We start from the raw sequence: 27,009 nt of genomic DNA, 5'->3' as shown, positions 1-27,009 counted from the left end.
ATGGCAGGTCAGAATTGGACCGGGGGTCAGGTGGGTCACTGAGGATAAGAATTGCAATACTCTATCATCTCTTCTTCACTTGATTATCATGGAAATAGAAGGTGTGTGTGTGTGTGTGTGCAAGTGTGTGTGTGTGAGTGAGTGTAAACACCAGGAGATTATCATGGACATAAAAGGTGTGTGTGTGTGTGTGTGTAAACAGCAGGAGAGCAGATGATCAGGAAGAAATACACAAAGGTGAGATCATGCGTAGGTGTTAAACAAATTTCTATTTGTATTCTGCATCATTATAAATAGAGGATTGCCTAGTTTGTCACCAAATGATAAGTTCTCGCAAGCAGTGGTTCTCAGAGTAGTCTTTGGACCAACAGCATCAGCATTACCTTGGAACTGATGGAAATGCCAATTCTTAGGCCCTACCCTGAACCTTCAGACTTGATATATCTAGGGGTGAGGCCCAGCAGTCCATTTTAACAAACTCAAATAATATAACGCATTTTCGAGAACCACTATTTTAAACAAATTTTTAAGCCAAGATTGTTGATGCTAATGTGAGAACATCATTTCTAGGGGAGTCAGGTTGGTATAAGCCTTTTTATCATGGATTTTGAATGAAGGTGATTGTTGGAAGAATGACGATGGCTAAGGCCAGGCACTGTTCCGTGGGCTTTATTCCGTTAGTTTCTCACACAGTTCACAACTATCCCCAGAAGTAATACTTTTTTCTCTATTGTGTGGTTATTGTGTTAGGCTTGGAGAGGTTAAGTTACTTGCCCAAGGTCACACAGCTTGCTGTGCCCTGAGTCACACTCCTGCACTCTGCCTCCTGAGCCCAGTCCGTGGAGAGCCAGCCGAGTCCCACAGTCGCTGCAGCTCTGGCCCAGGAGGCAGGGTGACCTTAGCTCCTGTGTATTCAATTTATTGGTGTTCTGGACCATTGCTGCCAAACTCATTTCCAGTTGAAGCAGCTGGGTTTTGTCACAAGCATGACTTCATTAAGTGTCCTCAGCTGAGAGGAAGTTGCATAAAAATCACTCATCAGATTCCTGTCAAGGCCAGAGATTTGGAGGGGAATTTACAGGAAGGGACTTCTAGCCCGAGAATATGGGAGCAGCAAAAGTTTTCCTTTAGAGTCAAATGAAGGGGCTCTTGTCACACATCTGTTTACTTTCCATCAGTGACAAAGAGCGGGACGTATTGGATTTCCAGATGCAAGCCTGAACAGAAATGGTAGATAGGGTCCACTGTCATTGCAACAGGGCACAGGTGACCTTCGACGGAGCGTAACATAAAGCAGGTGTTTCCAGGTGCATTTGAGGAGTCAGTCCAATCTCACACGTGTAATGGTTCTCTACTTCCCTTACCTACCTCAGAGGGCTGTCGAGAGGTGGGTGAAATGTTCTGTGACTAAGCTAGAAAATTTGGTTCGAGAGTAAGGAACTATTGTACAATGATTTGATTAAAAACACTGGTGTTTGTGTCAGAAGCCAGGATTCTAGCTAATTGTCTCACAGTTGTGTGACTTGGACAAGCCACCTGAGAGCTCCAGATAGCTCAGCCACCTGGATGCAGAATGATGCTCTCTGCAGCTGAGCAGTCCGCTACTTGGATATCCGTGAGCTGCAAAGTAAATTGTATCTAATAACATTGATCTCGCTGACCTCACAGCGAGGGCGTGTGTAAGATGATAGGGGTCAGGGGGTGGTTAATATAATTAATGCACTATGCAGATATATTTGTAATTCTTTTCCTGCCTCAGTTCCCTTCAGTCTGAAGCAGGTAAAGTGAGCACAGCCTCCTGTGAAGGGCCTTGTCAAAGTGGTCTTTGCTGATCGTGATGCAGCAGCTAGAAGTTATCGAATGTCCTTCTTTCACTGTATGTGCTCACTCACCTCCCCTACTACTAGCTCCTGTTTGTTCTCCACGTGCGCCACAGGACATCACAGGCCACACTGATCTCCCTGCACATGACCTCCCAGCACTCAGTGTCTGTCCTTTCCTTTTTGGTATTGAATCATGAAGGCTTCTCCTTGTCCTCTACTTGGGACATTTGCTAAAACGAGAGGCTTTCCAAGTTCCTTTTCTGTCGGTGTGGAGCCTAGCACAGGATGGACCCCTTGTAGGTTCATGTGTGGGTCTGAAGTCACCTCTACTATAGACGTTTCCAGAATGGTTTATACAGCCTGAGAGGTGACACAGGTGTCCACTGTTACCCTAACTTTTTGAGTCTATGCTTAAGACAACTGCATGTCATCGTATGTTAATTTTGTATAAATTTAGAGGGAATTGTACTGATGTCTCTCTTATTTTAAAATGTGTCTAAGATGGTTTAATAGATAGATAGTGGGATCCATATGTGAGAAAATAAGTAAAGTGGGTATTAATGGGAGAATCTAAATGGTGAGTATATAACATTCTTTCAAATTTGCTGTATGTATGAAATTTTTTCATAGTAGATGTTGAGAAAAAAAGAATTTCTAATTCTATGCTGCTCAAAGAAATGACCTTTTAAAATTTCAGGTGGCAAGGATTTTTCATTGTTTTAATTTTGGGGAGAATCACAATATCCCTTTTATTAATGGTAAAGGCTAAGATAGAAGGTATAGCTCAGTGTGGGGGCCAAGTAGATCAGTTAATTGAAGGGTGGAATTGGGTAGATTCCTCCATCCAGTTTCAGGCAGAGCTGACCTGAGGTAGGTCTCCCACCTCAGGGCCCTAAGCAGGTAAGAATTACAGCACAGCATGGGGGAGCAGACAGCTTCCCCCAAAGAGGAAAAAAAAAAAGAGGAATTTTCCATTTTTACAGAGGTGAACGGTAAACACATCTTTGTGTAAAATGAAATACTATACAATTTTAAAACTTTAAGGTACCTATTATTAAAGCTATCAAAACAACACAATCAGCATCTCCAAAGGTGTGGATTGATAGAATATATTCTGTATCCACGTAAGCTTTAAGAGTATTTTCATCTGATTTATAACTTTCCATTCATTTAGGATATCTCACATTTTTTATTTTTCTTTTGTTTTTCTTCTTAAGGTCATTGTTCGAGGTGGAGGACACATTTTACCCTATGACCAGCCTCTGAGATCTTTTGACATGATAAATCGATTCATTTTTGAAAGAGGGTGGGATCCTTATTGAAGGATAAGCTGCTTTCCTGAAAGAGAATGCAAGGGGGTTGAATCTTTGAGAAGAAAATTTTCAAACTGGAGAATAGCATATAAATAAGAAAATTATCTTTTTATATCTGCAGAATGTTTCTCATTAATAAAAAATTACCTTTGAAACAAATGTTGTTTTGTTTTTGGGGAGAGATGGTTCATCACAAAATTAACTTTAAGAAAATGCTGTGCATGAGTAAGAATCATATCTTTTTACTGAAAAGATGGGGAAGAGATGGATTCTGAGACGCCGATTCAGATAGAAATGAACAAATAGGATGTTGGGGCCTCGAATAAGAATTTTAAATTTCTTCTAAGAGTATGTGAAAAGTATAGTAAATGAATAGAGGTGTAACAACAAGAGTGTAACAGATGTTTGTTAGACCGTGATATGCAGGTGTTTTTGGTAAATATTGGATAAGTAAGTATTGGAGTTGGTAAATATTGGATTTGGTAAATAGTGGGTTTGGTAAATATTGGATAAGAACAGCTGAATTATCACTCCAAAGGAATGAGTGATATTAGGGCAGTGGTGGGGAAAAGACTTGGCATGAAGAAAGTCTTAACGTGAAAGACAGCTTGGAATTCTTTGAAATAGAAATCTTAGATGTCAAAGCGATGATGTACCAATTGATGATAAGCAGAGGATCTTAGAGAACATATTGAATCTTTGCCTTTCCTTTCTCCTCCTCCTCCTCCTCCTCCTCCTCCTCTCTCCTCCTCCTCCTTCTTCTTTGTGTTGCATTTTTTGGTTCACTTGTGTCCACATTTCTCAAAGAGCCTACAGGCCACATGAGTTATGAACCATTTTTAATATGTGTTTTAAATTCTGTACTTCTTTTAACTGAATAAATAACAACCTAATTTTGTATAATAACTGAAATATCAAAAACATTTTTGAGATAATCTGGCATCACAATACATACATTTAAAATGTGCATACATTAGTAATTTTCCAACTAAAATATCGCATCTTGGCCCATATTTCTTATTTATGCATCATGTGCTCATTTCTCTGAAATTCTACAGCGTGTTTGGCTTTTTTCACATCATTACCAGCTCATATTACCCATGTCTGAATTGGCTTACTGGAGAGCCAAATTTGAAAAGCCCAAGCTCATTCTTGCTGCAGATATTTTATTGAGTTCTCTTAATTTCTCATTTTGTGCTGGACTTCATTCAAGTTTTTGATCCTCCTTTGTTTTTTTATACATATTTTTCATTGGGCCCATATACTAACAAGTCATCTAATCAAATATTCTAATCAAAGGCAGACTTTATTGCAGGGAAAACATTGAGAGGGAGTGTGCAAAGTTTTACACACGGCCCCATCTGCAAGTTAAAAGAGTTGCATTTGGTCCCATAAATATGAAGTGGGACCCACTAGTGGAAAGGGTACCCACTATGGCTGGGAGACCTGGGATCTAGTCCCGTGTATGTCACATAAGCACTGGATGTTTTGGAATAAGTCACTTCACTGTACCTTTGAGACTCCCAAAGTCTCGAAGGAGGTAGCCGGAAGAGGAGATTGCTGGACTTCCTTTCAGTTCACATGTCATTGTAACAGCACCTGTTTCCCAAGGATACCACCAGATGATACAGTCAATTTTCATCATCCATGAAATCCATGCATCTGTTCACCTATGATTATTCGACGTCCCTAAATTAATACTTGATGCCATTCAGGAGCACGTGCAGAGTGACAAAATCTTTGAGTCACCCCATGTACACGTTGTCAGCCAAAGTCAAATAAAGCTGTACTCTGCCTTCTCGTTGCAGGTCTCGTGCTAGAAACAAGTTTCGTTTTTCTCAGTCTGTTCAGTGCCACGTTTTTGTGCTTTTTGTTGGTGATTTTGCTGTCGAAAGGGCTCCTAAACGTAGAGCTGAAGGGCTATCTAGTGTTTCTATGCACAAGAAGGCTGTGATGTGCCTCGTGAAGAAAATGCGTTAAATAATCTTCCTTTAGGCACAATTTATAGTGCTGTTGGCCCTAAGTTCAATGTTAATGAGTCCATCTATATTCAATGTTTTCTTTAAACAGAAACACACATAAAACGAACTTATGTATTGACTGGTTGACAAAAAGGCTGTGACCAAAGGCCAGCTGGAACCAAATCCTGAATCTCCCCTGGAAGTGAGGTTCAGAATTCCCCAATTCAGTGTTTGAGAAGACATTACAGAAAATAACTACAGCGAACGAAGAGAATCGACTGTATTTACAGAACAGTAGCGGAGGGGCTGACATAAAACAATAGCTCCGTAAATGGAAGTCATAGATGTTTTCCTTTTTATCATCTCCCTGCCCCAGGCACTAGGGCAGTGGGGGAGGCGGGGAGAGGGGAGCAACTTGCCAGGCCTTTCCTGAGCAACCCCAGCTAACTCTCCCAACATGCAGTCCTGCGGAGACTGAATCTGGTAGATATTTTACCTTAAAGAAGGAAGAGCAAATTCGTTCAGAAACTAAAGAAAAACAAGTCCTTTAATTTAATTGGAGTGAGTCCTTTGCATAGAAATCTCCAATGGCACACACACTCTCTATGAGATGCTCGAGATGAGCCATTCGGGTGCCCTCCCTTGGTCCAGACACGAGGCAGATTTCTCACGTGACTGCTGTTGCTGTACTGGCGAGTAGTAAGGAGTAGAAGAGAGGCATCTTCTCATGGTTCTGGGTCCAGCATGTTGCCAAGAATTGCAATTTACATGCCTACAGACGGTAATAGGTGTGATTAATTCCCTAAACAAAGCCTTAGAATAGTAGGATCTTTTTGACGCTTTGCCCTACGATGGAGAGAGAATGGCCGGGCAGGTCTCTGGTACTCCTTTCTCATAGCAATGTATTTAGAGGAGTTATAGAACCTAAGGATGAGTCATGGGTTCTCTCCTTGACAAAAAAGAAAAGTGTTGCAGATAAATTGTCATTTTCTGTCATAGCAGGTAGCTATTGTTAGTATGTCATCTAGCAGATACATATTTTTTTAAAGTAAGCACACAATTTTTTCTTTCAAGGTAGAAGTGACACTTTAACAGTTAGTAAGAAAGTTATTTCTTTTCAAAAGTAATTTAATCCATGGCAAGAGCATTTTGAAAACAGACATTTGGATGTGTTTCCATCTACTGTGTGCACATTACAAAAAAAAACACCTTAAATCAGAGGAAATGTCAACAAACATCTCTGCATAAAAGATAGGATTGAAAAATGAGTGAATAAATCTCAGCTAATGAGGTATTTCTTCCATTTGGATCCACATATCTCTATAAAGTTTCTCAGCTCTGATGGACTCTGAAACCAAGTGTCAAAATAAAGTGAACATATAACCAGACGTTTGAATTGGCTATTTCACAAAAGGGTAACTCAAGATTTTTCAAACATGACAAAGCATACTCAACACATTGATCCTATTAAAAATATTAATAATAATATTTTAGAAAGCAAAATATTTTGTGCTACTAAAAATCAAATACAATTTTTAAAAATTAAGTAGTTAGAATTTTATCTTTATTTTATCCTTTTACGGTTTCTATTTTGATTACTATTTCATAATGTGAATATTATTTGTACAGCATGATTATACTTTACAAATGAATGAGTAATTCTATTTTTTGGTATGTCTTTAGCAGTTTTTTAATGATGGGGATAGCATAAAGGTTCAAAGAGCACTGTTTGGGAGCACAGAAAAAGTCTAAATTTAACAATGGACTTAAACTTTGTCCTGATTTTCTGATTTTGTTAAGTAAGTTAAAAAAAAAAAATAGCCTGATCCCGTCTCATCTTGGTAGCTAAGCAGGGTTGGGCCTGGTCAGTACTTGGATGGGAGACCACCTAGGAAGACCAGGTGCTGTAGGTGTAAAAAATAAAAAATAAAGGATTGTAAGCTAACAAGGTCCTTGCAATCTGTGAGGTCAACCAAGGGTTGCCTCATCTAAAAAACAATTTTAATTTAATTTAAAAATAACATTAAAAAAAATAAGGCATCTACAATGTAGTATGCTTTCATTTAGAAGGAAAGAAAGGAAGGAAGGAAGGAAGGTTGAAGGAAGGAAGGAAGGAAGGAAGGAAGGAAGGAAGGAAGGAAGGAAGGAAGGAAGGAAGGAAGGAAATAAATTAGAGCAGGAAACACGGAAGTTTTTTAAAGAACGGGGTATCTCTGGAAAAATAAATAAGAAATTGACAACAGGAGAGAAGGGACTATGAATTATCGGGCAGCCTACCTGCAAAAATGACCGGTGGAGGCCTCTTCAACCCCAGCATCACACGGGAAGTTTGTGCCCTGGGATGAAATGCAGTTATCTGCACAGATGTGCTTACTTTTCCCCGCACACTATAATGGCTATTGCTATTATCATTCTGAAGATTTAAAAAACATTCAGAAAACAAACCTGGAAGTAATTGATTTTGTTGCCCCTAAGACACCGAAACCTAGGAATTGAAAGCAGGCCATGGTGATTTATATCCGCTCGACCCCAAGGAAAGACATCTGTTCATTCATTTTAAAGGGATTTTTGGCAACTTCAGGAGTGTGGGGCAGGGCTGTTTGCATTCCCCCGAGCTCTGTACACTGGAGAAGAGACCAGGCTTGTGGTTGCTGTTCAAATGGATTTAACAGGAAAATTCATTGCATCTAGCCAGGTCTTTTGGGTAAATATTAATCTTTTTCTTAAATCTTTAATTTGCAAATTGTTAATTGCAGATATTAAGTGAAAATATCCCCATGACCCAATCCCATTTCATACCTGGTGGTGACCACTGATAATTCATCTCAGGCTAAGGGAGGATGGGTTACTTTGAACTCAGTACTAACAAGACTGCATCCAATAGGGCAGGTGGGGGGGAATAATTATCCCCCTCCCCTGCAAAAAAGCCCGGGTGTTGTTACTAGAAGAAAGGGGACCTAGATGCCAGGCAGTTAAGAGCCAATAAACATCCACCATATGCAGACGCGAAAGCTCAGTAGACAGATTAAAGCCAGTTTCTACATTTGGACATGCAGTGGGAATACACGTTGGTAATTTTCCTAATTTCCCAATGAATATTTATCACATGACTCACGGGTATATCTAGTAATTTTTGCTGATACTTACTTAAGTTTTCTTACATGAATCGAAGAGGAAAAAGGAAGTAAGTGCCTGAGAGAATTGTCAAGGGGAGGGCGGGCCGGGGGGCATAGTCTGTGTAACCAGAATAGGAAACGCAGAGTCCTCTAAGGGCATCATAAACAGAAGGTCCCCTGGAACCGGGCCGAACATGGTTACCATCTTACACTAGGATGTGCCAATAGGGGGTGGGAGTATATGTCAAGGGCAGGTAGGTGACCACTGCATAAATAACTGTAACCTCAGAGTGCTATCTGCTTTCCTAGAGGAATAGGAAAGCACTTTGAGAGCAGAGAACAAGGAATTGACTTGTCATTCCCAGGCAGAAGTTTTCCAAATTGAAGAAAGAGGGAAGAAGGTCAGAGACTTTCCAGAGGCAAAAACTAGTGCTGACCAAGGCCTGAGGCATAAGCGGAAGTGTGGAGGAGGAGGAGGAGGCTAGGAGCACCGTGTTTTTATCCTCCTACCTCTGATAGTTCAATTATTTTGTTGCAAAATCTGAATTCTCAAATGATTACCCTAAACTTCTGTAATGAAGTAGGACTGACTCCCACATTCGACTGATTTATATAAACCCCTAACAACCATGATTTAGTCTTCCCATCTGGGCTCCGTGGAGTCAGGGAAAGATCTAGAAGGCTGTCCACCTGTATGTCTATCCATCAAGTGGCTTTGGTGGCATGAGAAATGCATTTCTTTATTAAAATCCTCACCTGCTATATGGTAACATATTGGGACGGGCTGTCATTTACCAATATCCTATCTCCTCTGGGAAAAGAAACGTCAACAAGGTCACTTTGAAATGCTTCCATAGTGTGACTGACTGGGGGGGAAATGTCAAAGACTTTGGGGCAAAAATAAACAAAAGTGAAAAAATATGTAGATTCTACTCCTACCCATCCCCCCACCCCCCAAAAAAAGGCTTGAAGCGATGTTGCACTGGAAAAATGAAGCTGCTCTTGTACGGATGGAGGGAACAGTGGAGAGAGATTTTATTTAGTAAAATGAGGTCGTTTATTCAGGGTGAAATATCACCAGAATATGTTTACCTTGGTAGGGCTGTGAGGGACAGAAGACAAGGTATCTCTAATGAGACACAGCTCCCTCAAACGAGCTCCTTCGGTCCCTGAAAAATCCTGACATGTGTTAGTCTACGACCTAGGCATGGCTCTTTAAGAATTCTAGTTTCTTATGTAATGAGAAATGTAATTCTCTTTTGGCATCGTAAGTAAACCAAGCCCCACACAGCTTTGCTTCTAGATCGTATTCGTCCCTTGCTGGCTGATGAGAAGGAAGAGAAAGACACATCGGCCCAGGGAACAGGCGATTCTGAACCCCAGTTCCAAATTTTCTATGATTTCCAACTCTTTGTGGAAGACTTTCTTCTCTCCTTGGGCTGGAGTAGAGTAAAACAAGGTGATAGTCACACGTGCAATTTGGAAACATTACAGGGACAAGGAAAACAATTCAATATTCCAGTGTCACCACAGTCCACCTAGTTATGAAAACTGAAATCAGGTGGTTTAAAAATACTCATGCCAACAATCCCCATGGAATGGTCTTTTAGTAAATATGACACCTGGAAGGCTAAGAATGCAGAGAGGTTTATGTTATTCTCTCCTGCTTCTCAGTCCTCACAAACCCCCTAAATTCCTAACAAAGGTACTATCAAATAAAAACAAAAGATAAAATCTAGAGAGACAAGGGAGGTGTGGAAAACCTTGGAAAAGACCCAAAGGAGGTAAATAGATTGGGGGTCCTGAAGCACCAGAGGGCAGCGTGTGGTGCACCTCCCAGAGAGAGTGGTGGGTCATAGGGGCCCTTCCTTCTCCCCAGCTCCAGCTGCAGATGCGACAGCAGGCTTGAAGCCTCAATGCTGCTGGTCTTCGTAGATAGTGAGCTGTATCCTCCTCTCTGCCCGAAACCACTGAGTAAAAAAAAAAAAATAACATATTAGGAGTTGAGAGCAGGTGATAATGAACTTCTCTGGCGACAAGAGTTCAACACCAGAAAATAGCATAAGAGCTGGGAATGTTGGCAGTGAATAGATGCCACTTTTCCATGTGGCATTACCAGGTTGAATTGATTCTAGCATCTTAATAAATTCCTTTAAAAAATTCCTCACGAATGGTATCACAATAAGTAAGGAAGAGAGAATCGTCTAGCAGAAAACATGGAATGACAACATAACTATATACCGCAAACTAGGTATGCAACTAAAAGGCTATTTCTTCTCACATCTGCCTGGACCGATTTCAGAAAACCACCATCAAAGGATTCTGTATTTATTGGAGGGAAAACTTGCGGCCGCATAGGTCTGCTCTTCTGTTCCTCGGCAACTGACTCTTGATGTTCACCAGCGCAGCTGTTTCAAATTGTGTCCACTCTCAAGCTCCAATATGACACAGTGACCGCCCCGCTCACTCTCAGCATGTGGCATTGCCTCCTACTCTACTGAGATGATCAGAGCGCCCGACACTGGATCCCTCTGTTTTCCTCCAGCACCTCAACAGACTGCAGCCGCCGCATGACCCATCTTCTCTTCCTATCGTGGGCAAGTCATGACCTGTCTTCCAAGCTTCCTGCCCGCAGCTCCATCTTCCCTGATGGAAATTCAAATTCAACATGACCAGACCGGTCATCTCTCCCCACTAAATCCAGCAGCTTCTCTGGATTTTCCCTTGTCTTCTGAGAACACGCCCTTCTCACCATATCCTTCTCTCGTCCTTCTGTCAGACACAACCAGGGGTCAAATCCTGTTTGTTCCGCTTCAGCAGTATCTTTTGCATCTCCCTTCTCCTCGTCCATCCTGTTTCTAGACCACTGCATAGCCTACGGAAAGTTCTCCCTGCGGCTCGCTTTCCCATCACCAGCCTCAGCCATTCATCCATACTAGATAGTGTTGCTGTTTCATTTCTAATGCACAATTCTAATCTGCTCGTTCTGTGACCCGATGGCTGCCAGATACTTTCAACTTAACATCAGAACATGCTGGCTTTGAAGGCCTGTCACGATCTGACTCTGACCTACTTTGGGGGGACTTCTTTGCCCAGTGCTCAAGTCCACCCAGTCAGATGAGATTACTTGTCCTCAGCTAGGTACCATCTCAAAGTGAAAGATGCCTTAAGCCTTTGTCATACCTTGGTGTCTCTCTTCCCAGCCCTGCCTCAATAGAATTGCTTTCTTCTCTGCTTTACCTGTCTCACTTCTGAAACACACATGTCTGCCTTGTGTCGGAGTTGTTTGAAGTTTTCCTTTTTTGTTCCCCACTTGAGCAGCTAGTCAACTCCATGTCACTTGTGTCAGGGAGGTGAAGGACAGGATGAGGAGCAGAAAAATTCTTGCTTCTATTTTCCGAAAGCCAGAAGCCCAAGGAGAGGATAGGGTTTGAGAAAAGCTTAGTGGCTTGGGAAAACAGAGGAGAAACACCAGATTAAAAGGAAATCTCCCAATTTGTGGGGAGAAGCAAGTTCCTCAGGTTCTGCTTCCTGGCAGGGGCCATGCTGGGGTAAGACCCTGGAGAGGAAGAGCTTTAGGGTGGAGGTTTTGGGGAGCTAAGGCCTTGGAACTGAGGTTTTCAGCCTTGCGCAGGGCAGCAGATGGCCATCACAAATGAAGGGACCATGGGGACAGACACAGTGTGACGGGCTGATTAGCAGAAGCCCTTCTCCAAAGCTTTTGCCGCTGCATAAGACTCGTGAAAACTTGCCACTTCCCCGGGAATAAAGAGGGGAGAGGAGAGCAATAATTGAACTGAAATTTCTCACTGGCCCAACAGAGCGAGGTGCAGAATAAAAAATATCTATTATAAAAAATAAAGAGACACTGTAGTTCATATCACCTGGATTTGTGAATTGATATTCATTCTTGATCTATTTAAATAGACATATCACAGCTTTTTCCCTTGAGGAAGAGGGGACAATATTCATTGAGCACGTACTACGGGCCAGGCACTCTTCCAGATGGTAGAGATGCAGCAATGGATGAGTCTCAAGATCGCTCCTCAAAGACCTTCTTTCTGTTTTGGTGGAAAGTCAGTGTCTGGCTACATACAGACCTTTTGTGTATTGATTTCAAATCCACTTATTTATGGCTTAAGTAAAGTTGTTTTAATCCACTTGTTTACGACGAAGATAAAAAATAAGTGGCTTTGATATAAGTTTGAAGTACCTTGTGTCAGGACGTCATCATTCTATATCTGTTGTCACTGATAGGCAGTCAGCAGCTCAGTGCTTGAAGGGACCGACTGAGGGCTTATCAATAAGAATACTTGGAGACGCAACTATGCTAAGGGGACATGTAGACTATAAACACTGACAGTCGATGAAGACTGTTTGAGAGCTGAAGTTTGGGCAAGGTGACTCTTCACTAACCTAAAAACTCTTTGAAGACCCTGGAGACATTTGCTCCTATCGTGGCCAAGGTGACTCTTTGGTCGGTATTGCTGTTAAACTGTGCAGTGGTCTCAGGAGTCATGATCTTCGGAGCAGCTTGGTCCTCCTGCTAACATTCCCATCTTCATTCCCTAGCAACACGCTCTTCCTAGCAACGGGAGACTTTTACTTTGGCCCTGGCACCTGGAAATCAGCTCTGGTTGGTTGCTGTCTCTCCAGAGTGCCTACTGGTATAAAAAGGTGGACCTCATATTAAATGTAGACTTTATTCTTTCATCTCCCCTTAATAATAATGTAATTAATCTGTCATTTGTTTGGAGCATATTATTTCTTTTTTTGGTTTATTAAGAGATATTATCCTATATGCTATTGCCTTATGAAATGATAACCTATGCTAAATAAATTGCTGGCAGAGACAGAATCAGTCTCTTAACTTTTGCTGCCTCCCACAAAACAAACGAAACAGAACAATAGCTACAGAGATACATATTGACAAGCGCCAAAGACAAAATCAAAGCAGGGGACTGGGGATCAAGCTGAAGGGAGGTTAGGGCATGCTTACATAGGGTGGTCAGGAAACAGCACTCTGGCCACATGGCCCTGCTGGCCCCTTGCTTGAGGATGCCATTCTGCTAACACAGGGGATGTCCTCGCTCCCCAGTAGTGCACAGGGGTTTATCCACAATCGCAAGATGGTGTCCGAGAAATTCTCCCCCCTGTATTTGGGCTTGAGACATCGGAACATCTCCTAGAAGGGCATTTTGTTCCTTTTGGGTCGTTGCTTTTACCTCTAGTAACTGCCCCCCGCTCTTCTTTATTCTCTCTCTGGGTGAATGACTCAACTAGATTCAGTGTCTACAACCTGTGGCTTCTTCAAAGAGCCAGGCCATTTTGTGACTAAATGAAACATAGCTCAAACCAAGCAAAACCACCTAAGAGTATAGCCATGTGTTAGAAAACATGAAACATTTATTTTCAATGTCCAGGATTGTAAACTCTTCAACTGTGAAAATAAACATGTACCTAGGTTTAAAAGAAAGAAAGAAAGAAAGAAAGAAAGAAACGACTTAATAGAAATCAGGCAGTAAGCCTGAGCTCTTCTCTGATGCAGCCTCCTATCTTTCCATTTACTTTAGGGATGGATGACTCTTCCTGGAAGAGCCGTGGAGCCTGTGCTGAAGTGTCCTCTTAGACCATGGAGAAGTAGAAGGGTGTGTTCGAGGCCAAAAGCGCTTTTTTTTTTGAGTAAATGTAGATTTTATAAGTGAACCAACCTTGTTACAGCCTGAAAATGATTTTGACTGGTTGTTGAGGCTGCCTTTGCCCATGAGCAACAAATGAATTTATTCAAGACTTGCAATACTGAAAGGAAAACAAACCCAAGGCAGGAAAAAATTAGCGGGAAATTTAAGAGGGGTAAAAACACAACAACACTGCCACTAACAAACAACCCTCAGCCTGGCCGATGGAGGAGGGAGCCAGGTGCCCAGGTGGGTGCTCCATCTGAGGACAGAAGCAGCTGCTCCTTTGCCAGCACAGCCTCAAACTGTCAAACCACTTGCAAAGCAGAGAAGTAGTTCCTTTCTTCCTCTTTCTCTTCAGTCTTTCCTTCTTCCCTGCAGCCCTGGGAACATGGAGGTTGGCACTTTTCCAGGTGAGAAGGCACGTGATGGGGTTGGGGACCAGGTCAGGGGCTGAGCAGAGCGTGGAGGAGCATAGTCAAGATTCCTCATCCCTCTTCCAAAATTCTGGATTTCAAAATAGGGCTCCCATCCAGGAGATAATAAAAGGTGCATTCGGCTGCCTCTCTGGCTGTCTTACCGTCATTTCACGGTGGGTTGTTAGATGCTTTGAGCTTAACCAGACCTGCACATATCCTCAATCTAATTCTGTCATGTGGCTTCTAATACCATCATATGTAGCCTCTGGCAACAAAGCCATTTTCTAATTGCTAATATCCTCTCCCTTCTGTACTCATCCTGCCAGAATCATTTACAGTTCCATGTCTGAATCTCCCCAGAAAAGATTTTTTTTTTCCTTTTGGCAAGATGGATTCCAGAAAACAACCCTCTCCACAGGACAAATAAATATGAGTTTCTGTTCATTGCCATCAGCACAATAGTGGAGAATTCACGGATCCTGGTGCTGTATAAGGGAAAAGGATGTCACAGAAGTTCTTTATGTAGTATTTTTTTTTTTTAATTTATAGCTTTTATCACATTGGTGACTTCACCCATTTAGTGAAGAACACTGGCTTCTTCGTCATATCAACACTGAATTAATGTTCCGACTTATTTCAGAAGCCCTTAAAAGAAGCTATACGAGCTCTGTAATGACAGGGACTTTGGTCTATTGTGTTCAACTCTGTATTCGTGGCACTTCGTAAGGGTTCCTTATTGTTGAATTAACTGAGATGTTTTCTAATGAGAAACTGAGAGTCTGGCCATCTTTTGAATGCCGTGGTGATTGGCGTGAAACAGAATTGTGTATCTATCTTGGAGTTAAGAAGGACAATTTTGACCTAGTTTCACTCTCAGGACCAAGGAGACTCTTAAAATAGATTCTCATGTAGCTTACTTTAAGTTCGCAAACTACCACTAGATATTTCGAAAGTCAACCCTTTCTTCCATTATAAATAAAAACTCTCTTTCATGTCATAGCAGTACCCCTTTGTCTGTTACAGGCTAAGACTGCCGGCAATAACAAACAGATTGTTCCCCTCACATTATGCCTGAGAAGAGGGTTCTGGACTCCCGTAAAAGGGATGTACTTCAAATTAAATATGCTAAGATGAAATTTTCTCCATTCTTTTCATTGTGGAGTATGTGAAGCAAAAGTGAACGTATAACTCTGAAAATACTGCATATTGTTTCATTTTTAATCATTCTTAGCTACATAATCTAGTGGCCGAAGATTTGAGAAATATAAAATTTCAACCTCTGCTTTTCATAGTTAGAAGAAAGCTGATTTAATAAAACTCCAACAGCTGTCAGCCAACTCCCAAGTGAAGCTGTGCAGTGATTCTTAAGTGACTTCTTTAAAAAGTCTCTCTTATTTATAATGAACGAAAATCCAGACTGCCGTACAATCTTTTCCCAGAGAGAAAAGTCTGTTCCAAATGTGTTGACAGCTAAAGAGAAAGCCAGTGGTGCTCCCCACAGTAAAACCGGGCTGGGACGAAAGAGGGAGAACCGAATCCTTTGCCTGAAATTCAGATGGAGATCTAAGCGTTTTCTGGGTTTTCTCTGAACCTCAGCATAGAGGATAGGTACCAGCAAGAGATAAAACTAATTTGTGATGATGTTAGACCTGGAGCTTCAGTGGCTCCTTCCACTTTACAGCCTGCATGTGGAATCCAGTGTGAAGGAAAGTATATGCATTCAGAGATCCCCAGTGTGCCTCTGAGGATGCAGGGATGGACTTTCCATGTTCCGCCTGTTTTGATAGTTTTAAAACCATTCCCATGACACGTGTGTATGATCCATTTGCGGACTGAACCTGTGGATGCGGCTACCTATATGACGAGCAAATCGTTCACCATTTATCTTAGACAACTGCTGTTTCATGTATTAAATGTTCGTTATAAATGATTGTGATAACTAGCAGAAGTAATCATTGTTGTAGGTGACAATTACTGAAAAACAAAAAGTTAAAATTTTTCCTCTTCATGCCTTCTCAGTTTTTCAACTATTTAAAGCTATAATCCATGCCTATCTTTTAGGATTCACGAATAGGAAATGTGATTTACCAGCATGGAAGCTTTTGAGAGTTAAATGGATTTGGCTATTGACTTCTTACCAGCATTAGCTGGATTATTAGAAATGTATTTTTTTTAATTTGGCTGAAAATGAGGTCGAGAGTATAACAGCATTACCACCAAAAGCAGCTTTGGTTTTTGCCCTTAATTAGAATTTTCGTAAACACAGCAGCTTGGCGTTGCCAGAGATTCATGCTTTAAAGGGATTATACTGAAGATTACAAAAGTAGAACCCTCATGGCACAAGGCTAGATATTCATTTTAGGGATACAGCCCCACATCCCTCTGGGCCAAGATGCTTGTGAACGTTTGAGGATTCCTGTCACATTCTAAGTTGCTGTGAAAGTGTAGAGAGCTAACGAAAAATTCTCTGAAGGAGAAGCCTGACTGGGAGTTGGCATGGCGACTGTAAAGAAGGCCCAACCTCTCCCGTTTTGGAAAGTTCGAGCTAGTCTAGGAGCTGGAAGTAAAATACCAGAATGATCCGAACGACGAGAAGATAGCAAAAGTGCTATTGAATCCATGAATGAAGATAAAATCAGCAAACGGAGTTGTGGGGTCGTGTTAGGGAAGAGCCAAAGAGCCCTTCCTTCTTCAGTCTAGTGGACGCAGAATATCAGATGGCTGTGTCGCGGACTGAGGCAGCCTCGTGGGGCTGAGGGCATTGTGCCGGTCTGGGCAGCTCTCCAGCCCACGGTGGACTAAGGTGACTCGCTGTCCAAGCTGAATGAGAGCGCTGCCCACACATCATTTAAAATAGTCCACAATTAAGGAGAAGTGGTTTCTCAGGAGCGTTGCCTCCGTGAAAGAGGTTTAGAATAAGACCAATAATAAAATTAACTAGATCTTGATTTGAGCCACTACCCTATGTGGCATTGTTGGCTGTGTCGTCAGCTCCTTCCTCAAGAGGAAACTGGAGCCCTATTCATGTGAAGCAATGTAGGGCTCATTCCAGACTGCCAGTCAGATGACACTCCGATGACATTCACCACGGAGGGGAGGGACTAGTAACCACCCCACCACACACCCCATGTTGACATATTCAAAAGGTGACATAATATCAAGCCTCAAGTTGCCCGCAATTCATTTAGAAGAAATAAGGCTAGATATACACGGACAATAGTTTAGAATGCTTCTTAAGCAATAACTAGCTGCAGACGGACACTCTCTGGATTCCTGAGTCTAGTTTAATCTCATCTCAGCCGTTTAGGTCCTTGCATAAGCGTTTTGGCAGGTATAATTCCAGATGCAGAAGACATAAATGTTACCAAACATATGCCTTGACAAGACTTTCTTAAAACGGAAATGTTCTTATTGCTCTTACTGACTCAAAAGAGAAGATGGAGAGTAACTTATATACCCACGACTTGGGTCTTATATAAATGTGGTGCATTCCTTTTCATTGTTGTTGTTTTTTTAACTAGAGAAGGAGGAAGCTCACTTTGCACTGATATAGAGAGATCTCTGTATCACTCAGTGCCCAGAGAGGAAAGTAGAAACTACTCTATATATTTAAAACAGAGAGGGATTCAATGTAAGCAATTGGTTTTTAAAAACTGCTGAAAGTCGCTGAGGAGCAAAGAAAGAAGGAGGCTCTTACCTAAAATCTGCAAAGCTGTCACTGTTCCTTGGCTAGGTCCTAGGAGTGGATACTCACTGCTGTTGCTGCTGAAACCTTCCCCGGCTGTTAGCAGTCAAGTCCTGCTGCTGGTAGCAGGAGAAATGATTAATCCCTTCTTCCCCTACTGGATCTCCTGCCTGTGCCTCCCACTGGAAGAGGCTACCATGAAATCGGCTGGATGAGTGAGTGTGGGAAAGGGGATAGAAAGTATTGAGAAAGATCAGTTTAGATAAAACAGCCAAGAGACACAGTGGGTACATCCACCCTTTAACTACCCCGATCCACACATTCCACTGCGCCTGTCCAACAACGTGATCCTCCACACAACAGCATGCAGCTGTATTCCTCATACAGACGAATGTGGGCTGCCTCTCTCCCCGAAAGGGAGAAACATAGAGGGGGACCACCGTGAGGAAGCTGCCTCAGCCGCTGTGTTCGCCTCTGGGTAATGGCGATTCCTCTTCTCTGTCACCATTGCACCTCGGACATTCTATCACCTAAAGGCTAAATTGTAAAGTTAACAACCAACAATGCTCGGCAAAGAGGAACATACACCTAGCTTCTACGGTTATTGTTTTGGTAACTGGTAACAAAATTAGTTGACGGGTAATGATCATTGGTCATTGTAACAGCTGACTCATAGTTGGTAATGAGATTATTCTTATGTCCATTTCATCCTCCCTTTGCCTTTAACCAACACCTCCGTCAATTAGACGTCTTTCTTGGCAGGATAAATTAAACCTTCGTTTGCAAAGGATCTGAGTCTTCGGTCATCTTGCAGGCTGCAATACTATTCCAATAACTCTTTCCTAATGGGAAGAGTTCAATGTAATAAACTTGCTACCAGGTGGCTTGCTGGTCCCCCAGGGGAATGATGCCACATCAGGGCTCAGCATTGGTCTCTGCTGTCAGCAGATTAGGCATTCCCCAGTGACAGTAGCCAGAGTCAACAGCTTCCATTCCTGCCACAACGGCCATGTTCCACATGAACCTGCTGAGCAAGTTCAAGGCGGCTGGGGAGTGGGCCATCCTATTTATTTGATTACCAAGACCATCATCAGTGGCTGTCCTATGGTGAACATTCACATAGGACAGTGTCCACACAAAGGGGTCCGTCTGCAAACCTCTTCCTCAGACTCCCTTGTCACCAGTATGCCAATCACACCACTGTTCGCCCATGAGTTGGCATAAATCCCTTCCTCTGGCCGTCTCTTTATTCTGACAAAGTGGATAGCTGTTCAGTGTCGGCCTGGAGAGTACTTCCCTTTCCACCGCCCTGATTTGGGCTGTCATACTTCAGTCCATATCCACCTGGTGCCTTCAAATCTTAAGGGACCATCTGTGAACTTGGGCCAAATATTTTCTTCCTCTGTCAACTGTCAGTCCCAAAAGGACAAAGGTGTGGGTTGAGAGAGAATTCAAATGCAGCCAGAGCAGGTGCTATGGGAGTCTGAGGTACCTGCTCGTGGCACTTGTGCATTCAGGACCCACTCAGCTCCACTCCGGTACACACTGTTTACCCTGGATGATGGACTGTTGCTCTGCATGCCCAGGCCGATGGCTTGCTGGATCAGTGTATTAGTCATCTGTCGCTGCATAACAAATTATCCCCAATCTCAGCAACGAGCATTTATTATCTCACGTGGTTTCTAAGAGTCGGGAATCTGGAAACGGCTTAGCTCAGGGTCTGGCTCAAGGTTTGTCACAAGGTTGCAGTCAAGCTGTCAGCCAGTGCTTTGCTCACCTCAAGGCTTTATGAGACATGTTGTAGACCAACGGTTCTCACATGGGAGCAACTTTGCTCCCCCCGAGTTTTGGCAATGTCTGTAGGGATTTCTGGTCATCACAGCTAGGAGTAGTGCTGTTGCTGCTGCTGCTGCTGGAACCTAGTGGGCAGAGGCCAGGGATGCTGCTAAACATCCCACAAGTCTCAGGTTAGCTCCCACATCGAATAATTATTTGTCCCCAAATGTCAACAGTGCTGAGGTTGAGAAACCCTGCTAGTGAGCCACCTTTTGCTATGGTTCCCATACAAAACTGGCAGCCTTGTAGGTTACTCAAAACATTGTTATGAACAATACACTCAAAAGAGTACACATTACCTCAAAAATCAAACATGGAAAACATTGTAGCTCATTCTTGGGAGGTGGGACCAAGTGCAGCAAATTGCCCTTCACTCGAAAGAGGAAATGTAAATATTCCCCACACCACTGGACACCTAGAAAGTTCACCAAAGTTGTAGGCTTTTTATTTTTCTTGAGGTTTCTCTCCCACCCTCTGGCATACTTATGTCTTAGCAAGGCAACTAGGGTATTTCCTACTCACTGTGTCGATATCATAATATTATCAGCATGATGCCTGGGGAGTATCAAGATGATCAAGCCCCTGCATCCAAGATCTTGTCAGAGAGCAGAAGAGTCGATGTGGGCCCGAGGATAAGACAGTGAGGGTGTTTTTCAATCCCGCTCCTTGAAAGTAAATTCCATCTGGTGATCTTTTCTAATTCAGTATTGAGGGAAAAAAGCATCTGCCAGATCAAGAGCTGCATACGAAGTGCCAGGGGCTCTGTTGTGTTATCCACTAACAAGACTACAGCTGGGCCAATACCTGAATAATTTTACAAGAATCTGCAGTCTTTCTCCAACAACCATCTTCCTTCTGCACATAACAAACAGATGGGTTCAAAGAAGAAGCAGGACAGCCACCCCAGAATTCTTCAGGAGTCAGATGGAAGTATGAATCTCGGCAATTCCCCAGGGGCATGGGACTGCTTTCAGTAAACTCTCAGGTAAGAGGAGGAAATTTCAGGAAGCTTCCGCATGGGCCTTACACTGCACAGGTTAGGGAATCAGTATGGGGGTCCTTATAGTTTCTGAGGATGACCTACGACGACTCTATTCAGGAAGGGAAAATAACCAGTGTCAGGGAGCAGACCCACCGGAATCTTGCGAGGCAGCCACAGGCCAAATTTCATTTCTCACCTGATTTCCACAAGTGACCCCCACCCCCACTCCAGTGGTCCAGAGGCATTTGTGGACTTTAGACATTAGCATCAACTCAGAACCAACGTCCAGAAATCCCCAAAGGCCTGGATGTCCCTTTTACTTGTCCTAGCGAATGGCTGCAGACCTTGTGGGAAAGAGTTAAAGGAAGATTTATGTCAGACGCTAGGCAATGGTATAGGGTCCCTTCATCTAAGGCTGGAACTCTCAGACCTTAGCGTGCATCGGATTCGGCTGAAGTTCTTGCTAGCTGGAGAAGCCTCCAGGGCGTTTGTTTCTGTAAGGTGGGGAGGGAGGGTCTGAAAATTTGCATTCCTAACAAATCTCAGGTGCTGTTGCTGCTGCTACTCCTTGAATACAGTTTGAGATTCAGCGATCTGAAGATTTCCATGACTTTGAACTGATTCAGGTCTGAGACTTACGTGACAGGTTGTGACTCTCCATCGAACAACTCAAGTTTCTAGTCTAGACCAAGAGATCTTCCAATGACATAAATCAAGCAATTCTTAGTAGACTGCCCATCTACCTTGGTCCTAGGGCCACCAAGAGCAATTAGCCAACATCCAAGATCCTGTTCTATTCTGCTTCCTGCCCCAGGCGCTCTGCCTATTGCAGTAACTGCGCCCACCTAGCTTCTGGTTGTTAGGGCTGCCACTTGGTTCTGCCTCTCCAGGAGCCTGTCATCTACTGAAACCAAAAGTCTGTTTTAGTGAAGGTGTCTTCTTTCATGGTGGGTCTCTTAAGGACCCTTAAACGAGAGAGTTAACACGAAACATCTGCCAGGTCTAGAGGAGACTGACTGTAATAATATCAATCAAGAAAGCCCTTTTCAATGTTCCTTACTACTCTGTCTCCCCAAAACCCTGTCCTTGGGGTGAGGAGCAGAACTGCAGTTAACATGACAGGGTAGGAAGAGTAGACACATTGGGTGGGCAAAAAGAGAAGAAGCTGATCACAGCCCCATCCCCACTGCGGGCTTCTCACTTGCTTAGAGGACAAGAAGGACGCTTATTTGTAAAGCAAGGTTTTGATTATTACGTGAATTTTAATTACTAAAATAAGAATGTTTTGCGATTTGAAGTGACTGGAGAACATCCGTATTACTTAAGACATATGAGAAAATTCAGGGGTCTGGCTGAGTTTCCATCCAGGTGATAGTAAAGAAATATCTCATCGAGTGGATTCTAAAAAATACGAAGCAGGCTGCTTTGTGATTGAACTCCCTTAGACCTGCTTGTTCAGTGGACCAGCTATAATGGCACATGATATAAAAACACATAGAGATGGTTATATCTCCATAGAGAAGGCAGGAGATAAAACAGGATGCTCCCAGACACAACCACAGTTTCTCAGGTTCCCAAAGGACCACAGAGACGGAAAGATATGGAGGATACTATCCTGAGCAGTGAGGATTCCACCACAGTCTGGAAGCACACCCAGGGGCTCTTAGACCCTCCAGGCCTTGCCTCACACCTGATTGTTTCAGAGACTCTGCTAATGTGCCTACTCACCCAGGGTGCTTCCAAGTGTTAACTAGGAGGCTGAGTGAAATGAAAGGCCATTTCACAGATACTCTTGAGCAGGCTTAGACCTCAGATCTGTTTGTGTTTCATTCCTCAATGACCCCAAACCATTTATTGGAAAGGATATCATTTCTTTTCATTTCAGTAAATGATAAAATAAGCATTTTAAATACAGCTTTTAAATATCTAGATGCTTGTTTCTGGATTCTTCTCTTTTCCTTAGGTCCATCAGCCTATGCCTCCACTGACACCAGAACAGCAATAAGGCTAATGGATTGGAGCTGAGTGAGAGAGAGAAAAACAGTAGGAGATGAGATCAGAGAGGGGGGTCACATTTGGCTTTTAAACTCTGAGTGAGCCATTGCAGGGTTTTGACTAAAGGATGATGTGATTTGATAAGTAATAACAAGATGTCTCTGGCTGCAGTGTTGTTATGGAGAACAGACTGTGTGTGTGTGAGCGGGGGTTGCGGGGGGTGGTTTGGAGGGAGAGTAGAAGCTAGAAATTATTGAAATAATCCGGGTGAAAGATGACAGCTGTCTGGACTAGGGTGTTGGAGGTGGAAGTGAGAAGTGCTCGGGACCTGGATATATCGTGAAGGCAGAGCCAACGAGGTTTCAAAATGGACTGGATGTGAAGTGTGAAGAAAAGAATGAGGTCAAGAATAATTCCACGGTGTCTTGTTTGAGTAACTGGAGGGATGGAATGACTATTACCTGAAATGGGATAGAGTGTGGGAAGAACAGATTTTAGGAAAAAGACCAAATTTTAAACATGTTTATTTAAAATATCTGATATTTGAGTAGAGGTGTCAAGTAGACAGTTTCATATAGAAGTCTTGTGTTTAGAAGAGAGATCCAGGCCAGGGACAATTTGAAATCTTCAAGATAGGCAGAGTATTTAATGTCATGTGATTAGATTAGATTGCCAAAGGAGAGGGCAGAGACAGGGATGAGGTCCAAGGACTGAGACCTGGGCCACTCCAACATCAAGACATCATGGAGATGGGAAGAAATCAGCAAAAGAGAGTGAGAAGGAGCAGCTTGTACAGTCGGAGGAGAATGTGGTATCAGTTCATTGGACAGTGATCCAAGAATGGATGGACAGCCCTCTCACAGGCTGCTGACAAGCAGAGCAAGATGAAGACCAAGAATTCACCACTGGATAATGCAGTAGCCACTGGTGATTCGCCAAGAGAAGTTTTGGTAAGGTGGTGGGGCTGAAAGTCCTAACTAGAGAAAATTCAAGAAGATGGGGAAGGGCAGGATTAGAGACAATAAGTATAGACATCATTTTTCTAGTTGTTTTGCTGCAAAAGGGTGCAAACAAATGGGGTAGTAATGGGAGGGGAAATTGGGGTCAATAAATATTTTTTCTTTTAAAATGCAAGAAACGACAGCATGTTTGTATTCCGATTGGAATGATCCAGTAGAGGGGGAGACACTAATGATATAAGAGAAATAGAAAAAATGACTCAAGTGATATATGGGCACTCATCCAGGCAAACAGGCATTCTCAAACACTGCTGGGGGAACTGTATACTGTCAAAATTTTCGAAGGAAAATTTGGCATTATATATCAAAATTATACATGCACATATTCTTGAACACACACAAAATTTTACTTTCAAGGTTCTGTTCTGCAGACATACTCGCATCTATGTGCAAAGACATATCGACATGTTATTAGAACAGTGTACATAATAACAAAAGCCTAGAAAAAACTTAAATGTATGTTGATAGTGGATGGTTAAATCCAGACCTGGAATACCATGCAGCATTGAAAATTAGGTTGAACTACATGTTCGATTCTGGAAAAATCTCCATAATTACTTACGTGAAAAATATCAAGGTATGGAAAAGTACATGGTATGCTATCACATGTAGGTAAAAGCAGGGCATAAGATGATAAATGGAGTTATATACAAAACACATACGTTTATATGTGTATAGAACATTTCTGAGACATGGAGACTTACTTTCTATTGGCTACCCTTTTCTAATGTTTCAATAGTTTTTAAGAAGCTTATTTATTATTTTTCATCAAAGATTAATAAAAAGAGAAAATACCTTTGTTAAAAAGAAAAAAAGTAAATTTAACCAATCTGTCTGTGCCTTATCTTATTAATGTAAAGGAAATTTTCTTATATAACTTTTAAGAAAGAAATGTCATTATCTTCTAGGTTGTTTGGGCAGGTAATGGCAAAAAGTCTTTTTCAACTGATTTTTACTGAACCAGCAAGGTCTTTCTGCAATAATTTGCAATACTGGGATATAAATTCTCATTATGTGTACCCAAGGGAAAAGATTTTTAGTTTCAAAATGTATTTCTCTTGGGCACACAATAGGCATCCAAAAAACTTGTTGGGTTGAACTGGGTCACTAATTAGATGAATGGCAACCCTAAGCCTTTGAGACATGGAATTCAAATTCAAATCATTACTGAGGCTCCCTTCTTTTAAAGGCGAGTCTGTAGGTTTGTGGACATCTATGTGTATTTAATACAAATTAGCATCTTTTCTTTTTATTTTCAGTTTATTGGACAAAATATAAGGATGCTAGGAACTAAACTGAAAAGCCGTTTTTGATACAATTTAAAAAACTATTTAATGATATCATTAAGAGTTAAGAAGTTGGGATGCAAAGGAAAAGGAGATCAATTTCCAGAAGGAGAAATTGTGCCTAAGGTTGGAGTTTAAAAACGCACCTATGCTGAATTAAGAAGATGTTTTTAAATATAAAATTTCTCACATGAATAGTTCTTAAATTTTTTTTAAAAATAACTATACCCATTAGGTACTTCTGAAAAAGAAAGCAGAAATTCATCATTTTTAGTGTCTTTCAGCTTGGAATCTCTTATTTAGTACTTTCACGAGCTACATTCCTTTTGGTGATCTTGACAGATGACAAGACCTTGAACTGCATTCTGAAACATCAAGTAAAACTGCATTCCTTTCTCCATTTGCAGTATTAAGCATATTATTGTAATCAAATCTTTGAAAGTTAGGACTCTGTGCTACATAATAGCATCATATATAATAATCCCCAAATTTCCCAAACTCAAGGATATGTTAAGCATTAGGGAATCTCTGCTATTTATTTAAGCTTGCATGTTTCTTCTTTCCCTAGCTGACTGAATTATTTATTAGTTACATAGTATTCATGCTCTGTACTAAGTGCCACTTGTCTCCTCTCATGCAGCTGGAGTACATGTACATATTTTATTTCATTATCAATTTTAAAGCGCATCTGGAGCTAAGGAAATAATCATTCATTGTAATGGAATCTCTGTGGGGTGGTAGTATATTTTCAAAAACATTAGGATTTTATTTTTAATATTGGGTCCATTTGCTGCTTTTTTTTTTTGATTGCTAATAGACACTGATATATAGATAATGTATAAAATCTTCACACTGAGGTGCAATTATTTGTAGGCAAGATCCACACCTTGACAGGCTTCCAAGAATGAAAAAGCTGAAACTTGATTTGCCGACAAAATGCTCATCTATTTGAATTCAAATAGGAATTGATTGATGGAGCATCCTCATGCTGTATGCGAGTTTATGCAAGGTGCTATAGACCAGTATTTTTCAAATACTGTGTTGCATACAAATCAACAGGAGATTTTGTTATGATGCAGTCAATTTGCAGGTCTGGGATGGATCCAGACATTCTGCATCTCTAACAAGCTCCCAGGTGATGCCGATGCTGCTGATCCATAGACTTCATCTTGAATAGCAGCTTATAGAGCAGTGGTCCTCAACCCTGATTGCATGTTAGGGGGAACCTAAAAGAAATACAGATGACTATGTCCTGCTTCAGGTTCTGAATCAGAATCTCTGGGAATGAGATTCAAGCAATGCTAATTATTTTTAATGATTCTCAAGTGCTATGGAGAGAATGTGTCACCTCAAAATTCATATTTTGAAGCCCTTCCTCCCCCAATGTGATGGTACTTGGAGATGGAGCTTTTGGAGGTTATTTAGGTTTTGCTGAAGTCGTGAAAGTGGGGTCCTCATGATGGGATTAGTGTCCTTACAAGAAGAGACACCGGAAAGCTTGCTCTCTCTCCATCATGTGAGCCATAGTGAGAAGGTGGCCACCTACAAGTCAGGAAGAGAGGCCTCACCAGAACCTGACCGTGCTGGCACCCTGACCTTAGACTTCCAGCCCCAAGAACCACGAGAAAATAAATATGTGTTGTTTAAGGCAACCAGTCTGCGGTATTTAGTTATGGCAGCCCTAGCTGACTAAGATACCAGCTGATTCTAATAACATGTAAACTAGGTAGACAACTATTCTTCTTAAAGTCTGTTTTAAAGCATGTTTCCATTTCTCTTGGGTAAATACCTAGAGCTGATATTTTCAGACTGTAGGACAGATGTATGTTCAACTTAATTAAAAAAAAAAACCTGCCAAACATTTCCCCCAAATGATTGTATCGTTTATGCTACCAC

The 27,009-nt window shown here is 41.9% G+C and overlaps 1 protein-coding gene across 1 annotated transcript in view; it reads left to right on the top strand.

Annotated features, from left to right (window-relative positions):
- Positions 1–3,216, top strand: part of CPVL (carboxypeptidase vitellogenic like) — a 103,135-nt gene extending 99,919 nt beyond the window's left edge. The window contains exon 13 of the mRNA XM_039862628.1: positions 3,041–3,216. Coding sequence (XP_039718562.1) covers positions 3,041–3,145 — 105 coding nt within the window. The 3' untranslated portion in view covers positions 3,146–3,216. The remainder of the gene's footprint in view (positions 1–3,040) is intronic.
- The last annotated feature ends 23,793 nt before the right edge of the window (positions 3,217–27,009 follow it).

Source organism: Pteropus medius, unplaced genomic scaffold (genome assembly GCF_902729225.1).
Source record: "Pteropus medius unplaced genomic scaffold, Ma_sr-lr_union100, whole genome shotgun sequence".
NCBI classification, from domain to species: Eukaryota; Metazoa; Chordata; class Mammalia; order Chiroptera; family Pteropodidae; genus Pteropus; species Pteropus medius.
The sequence above is the reverse complement of the archived record's forward strand: the minus strand, read 5'-3'. Positions and strand labels throughout refer to the sequence as shown.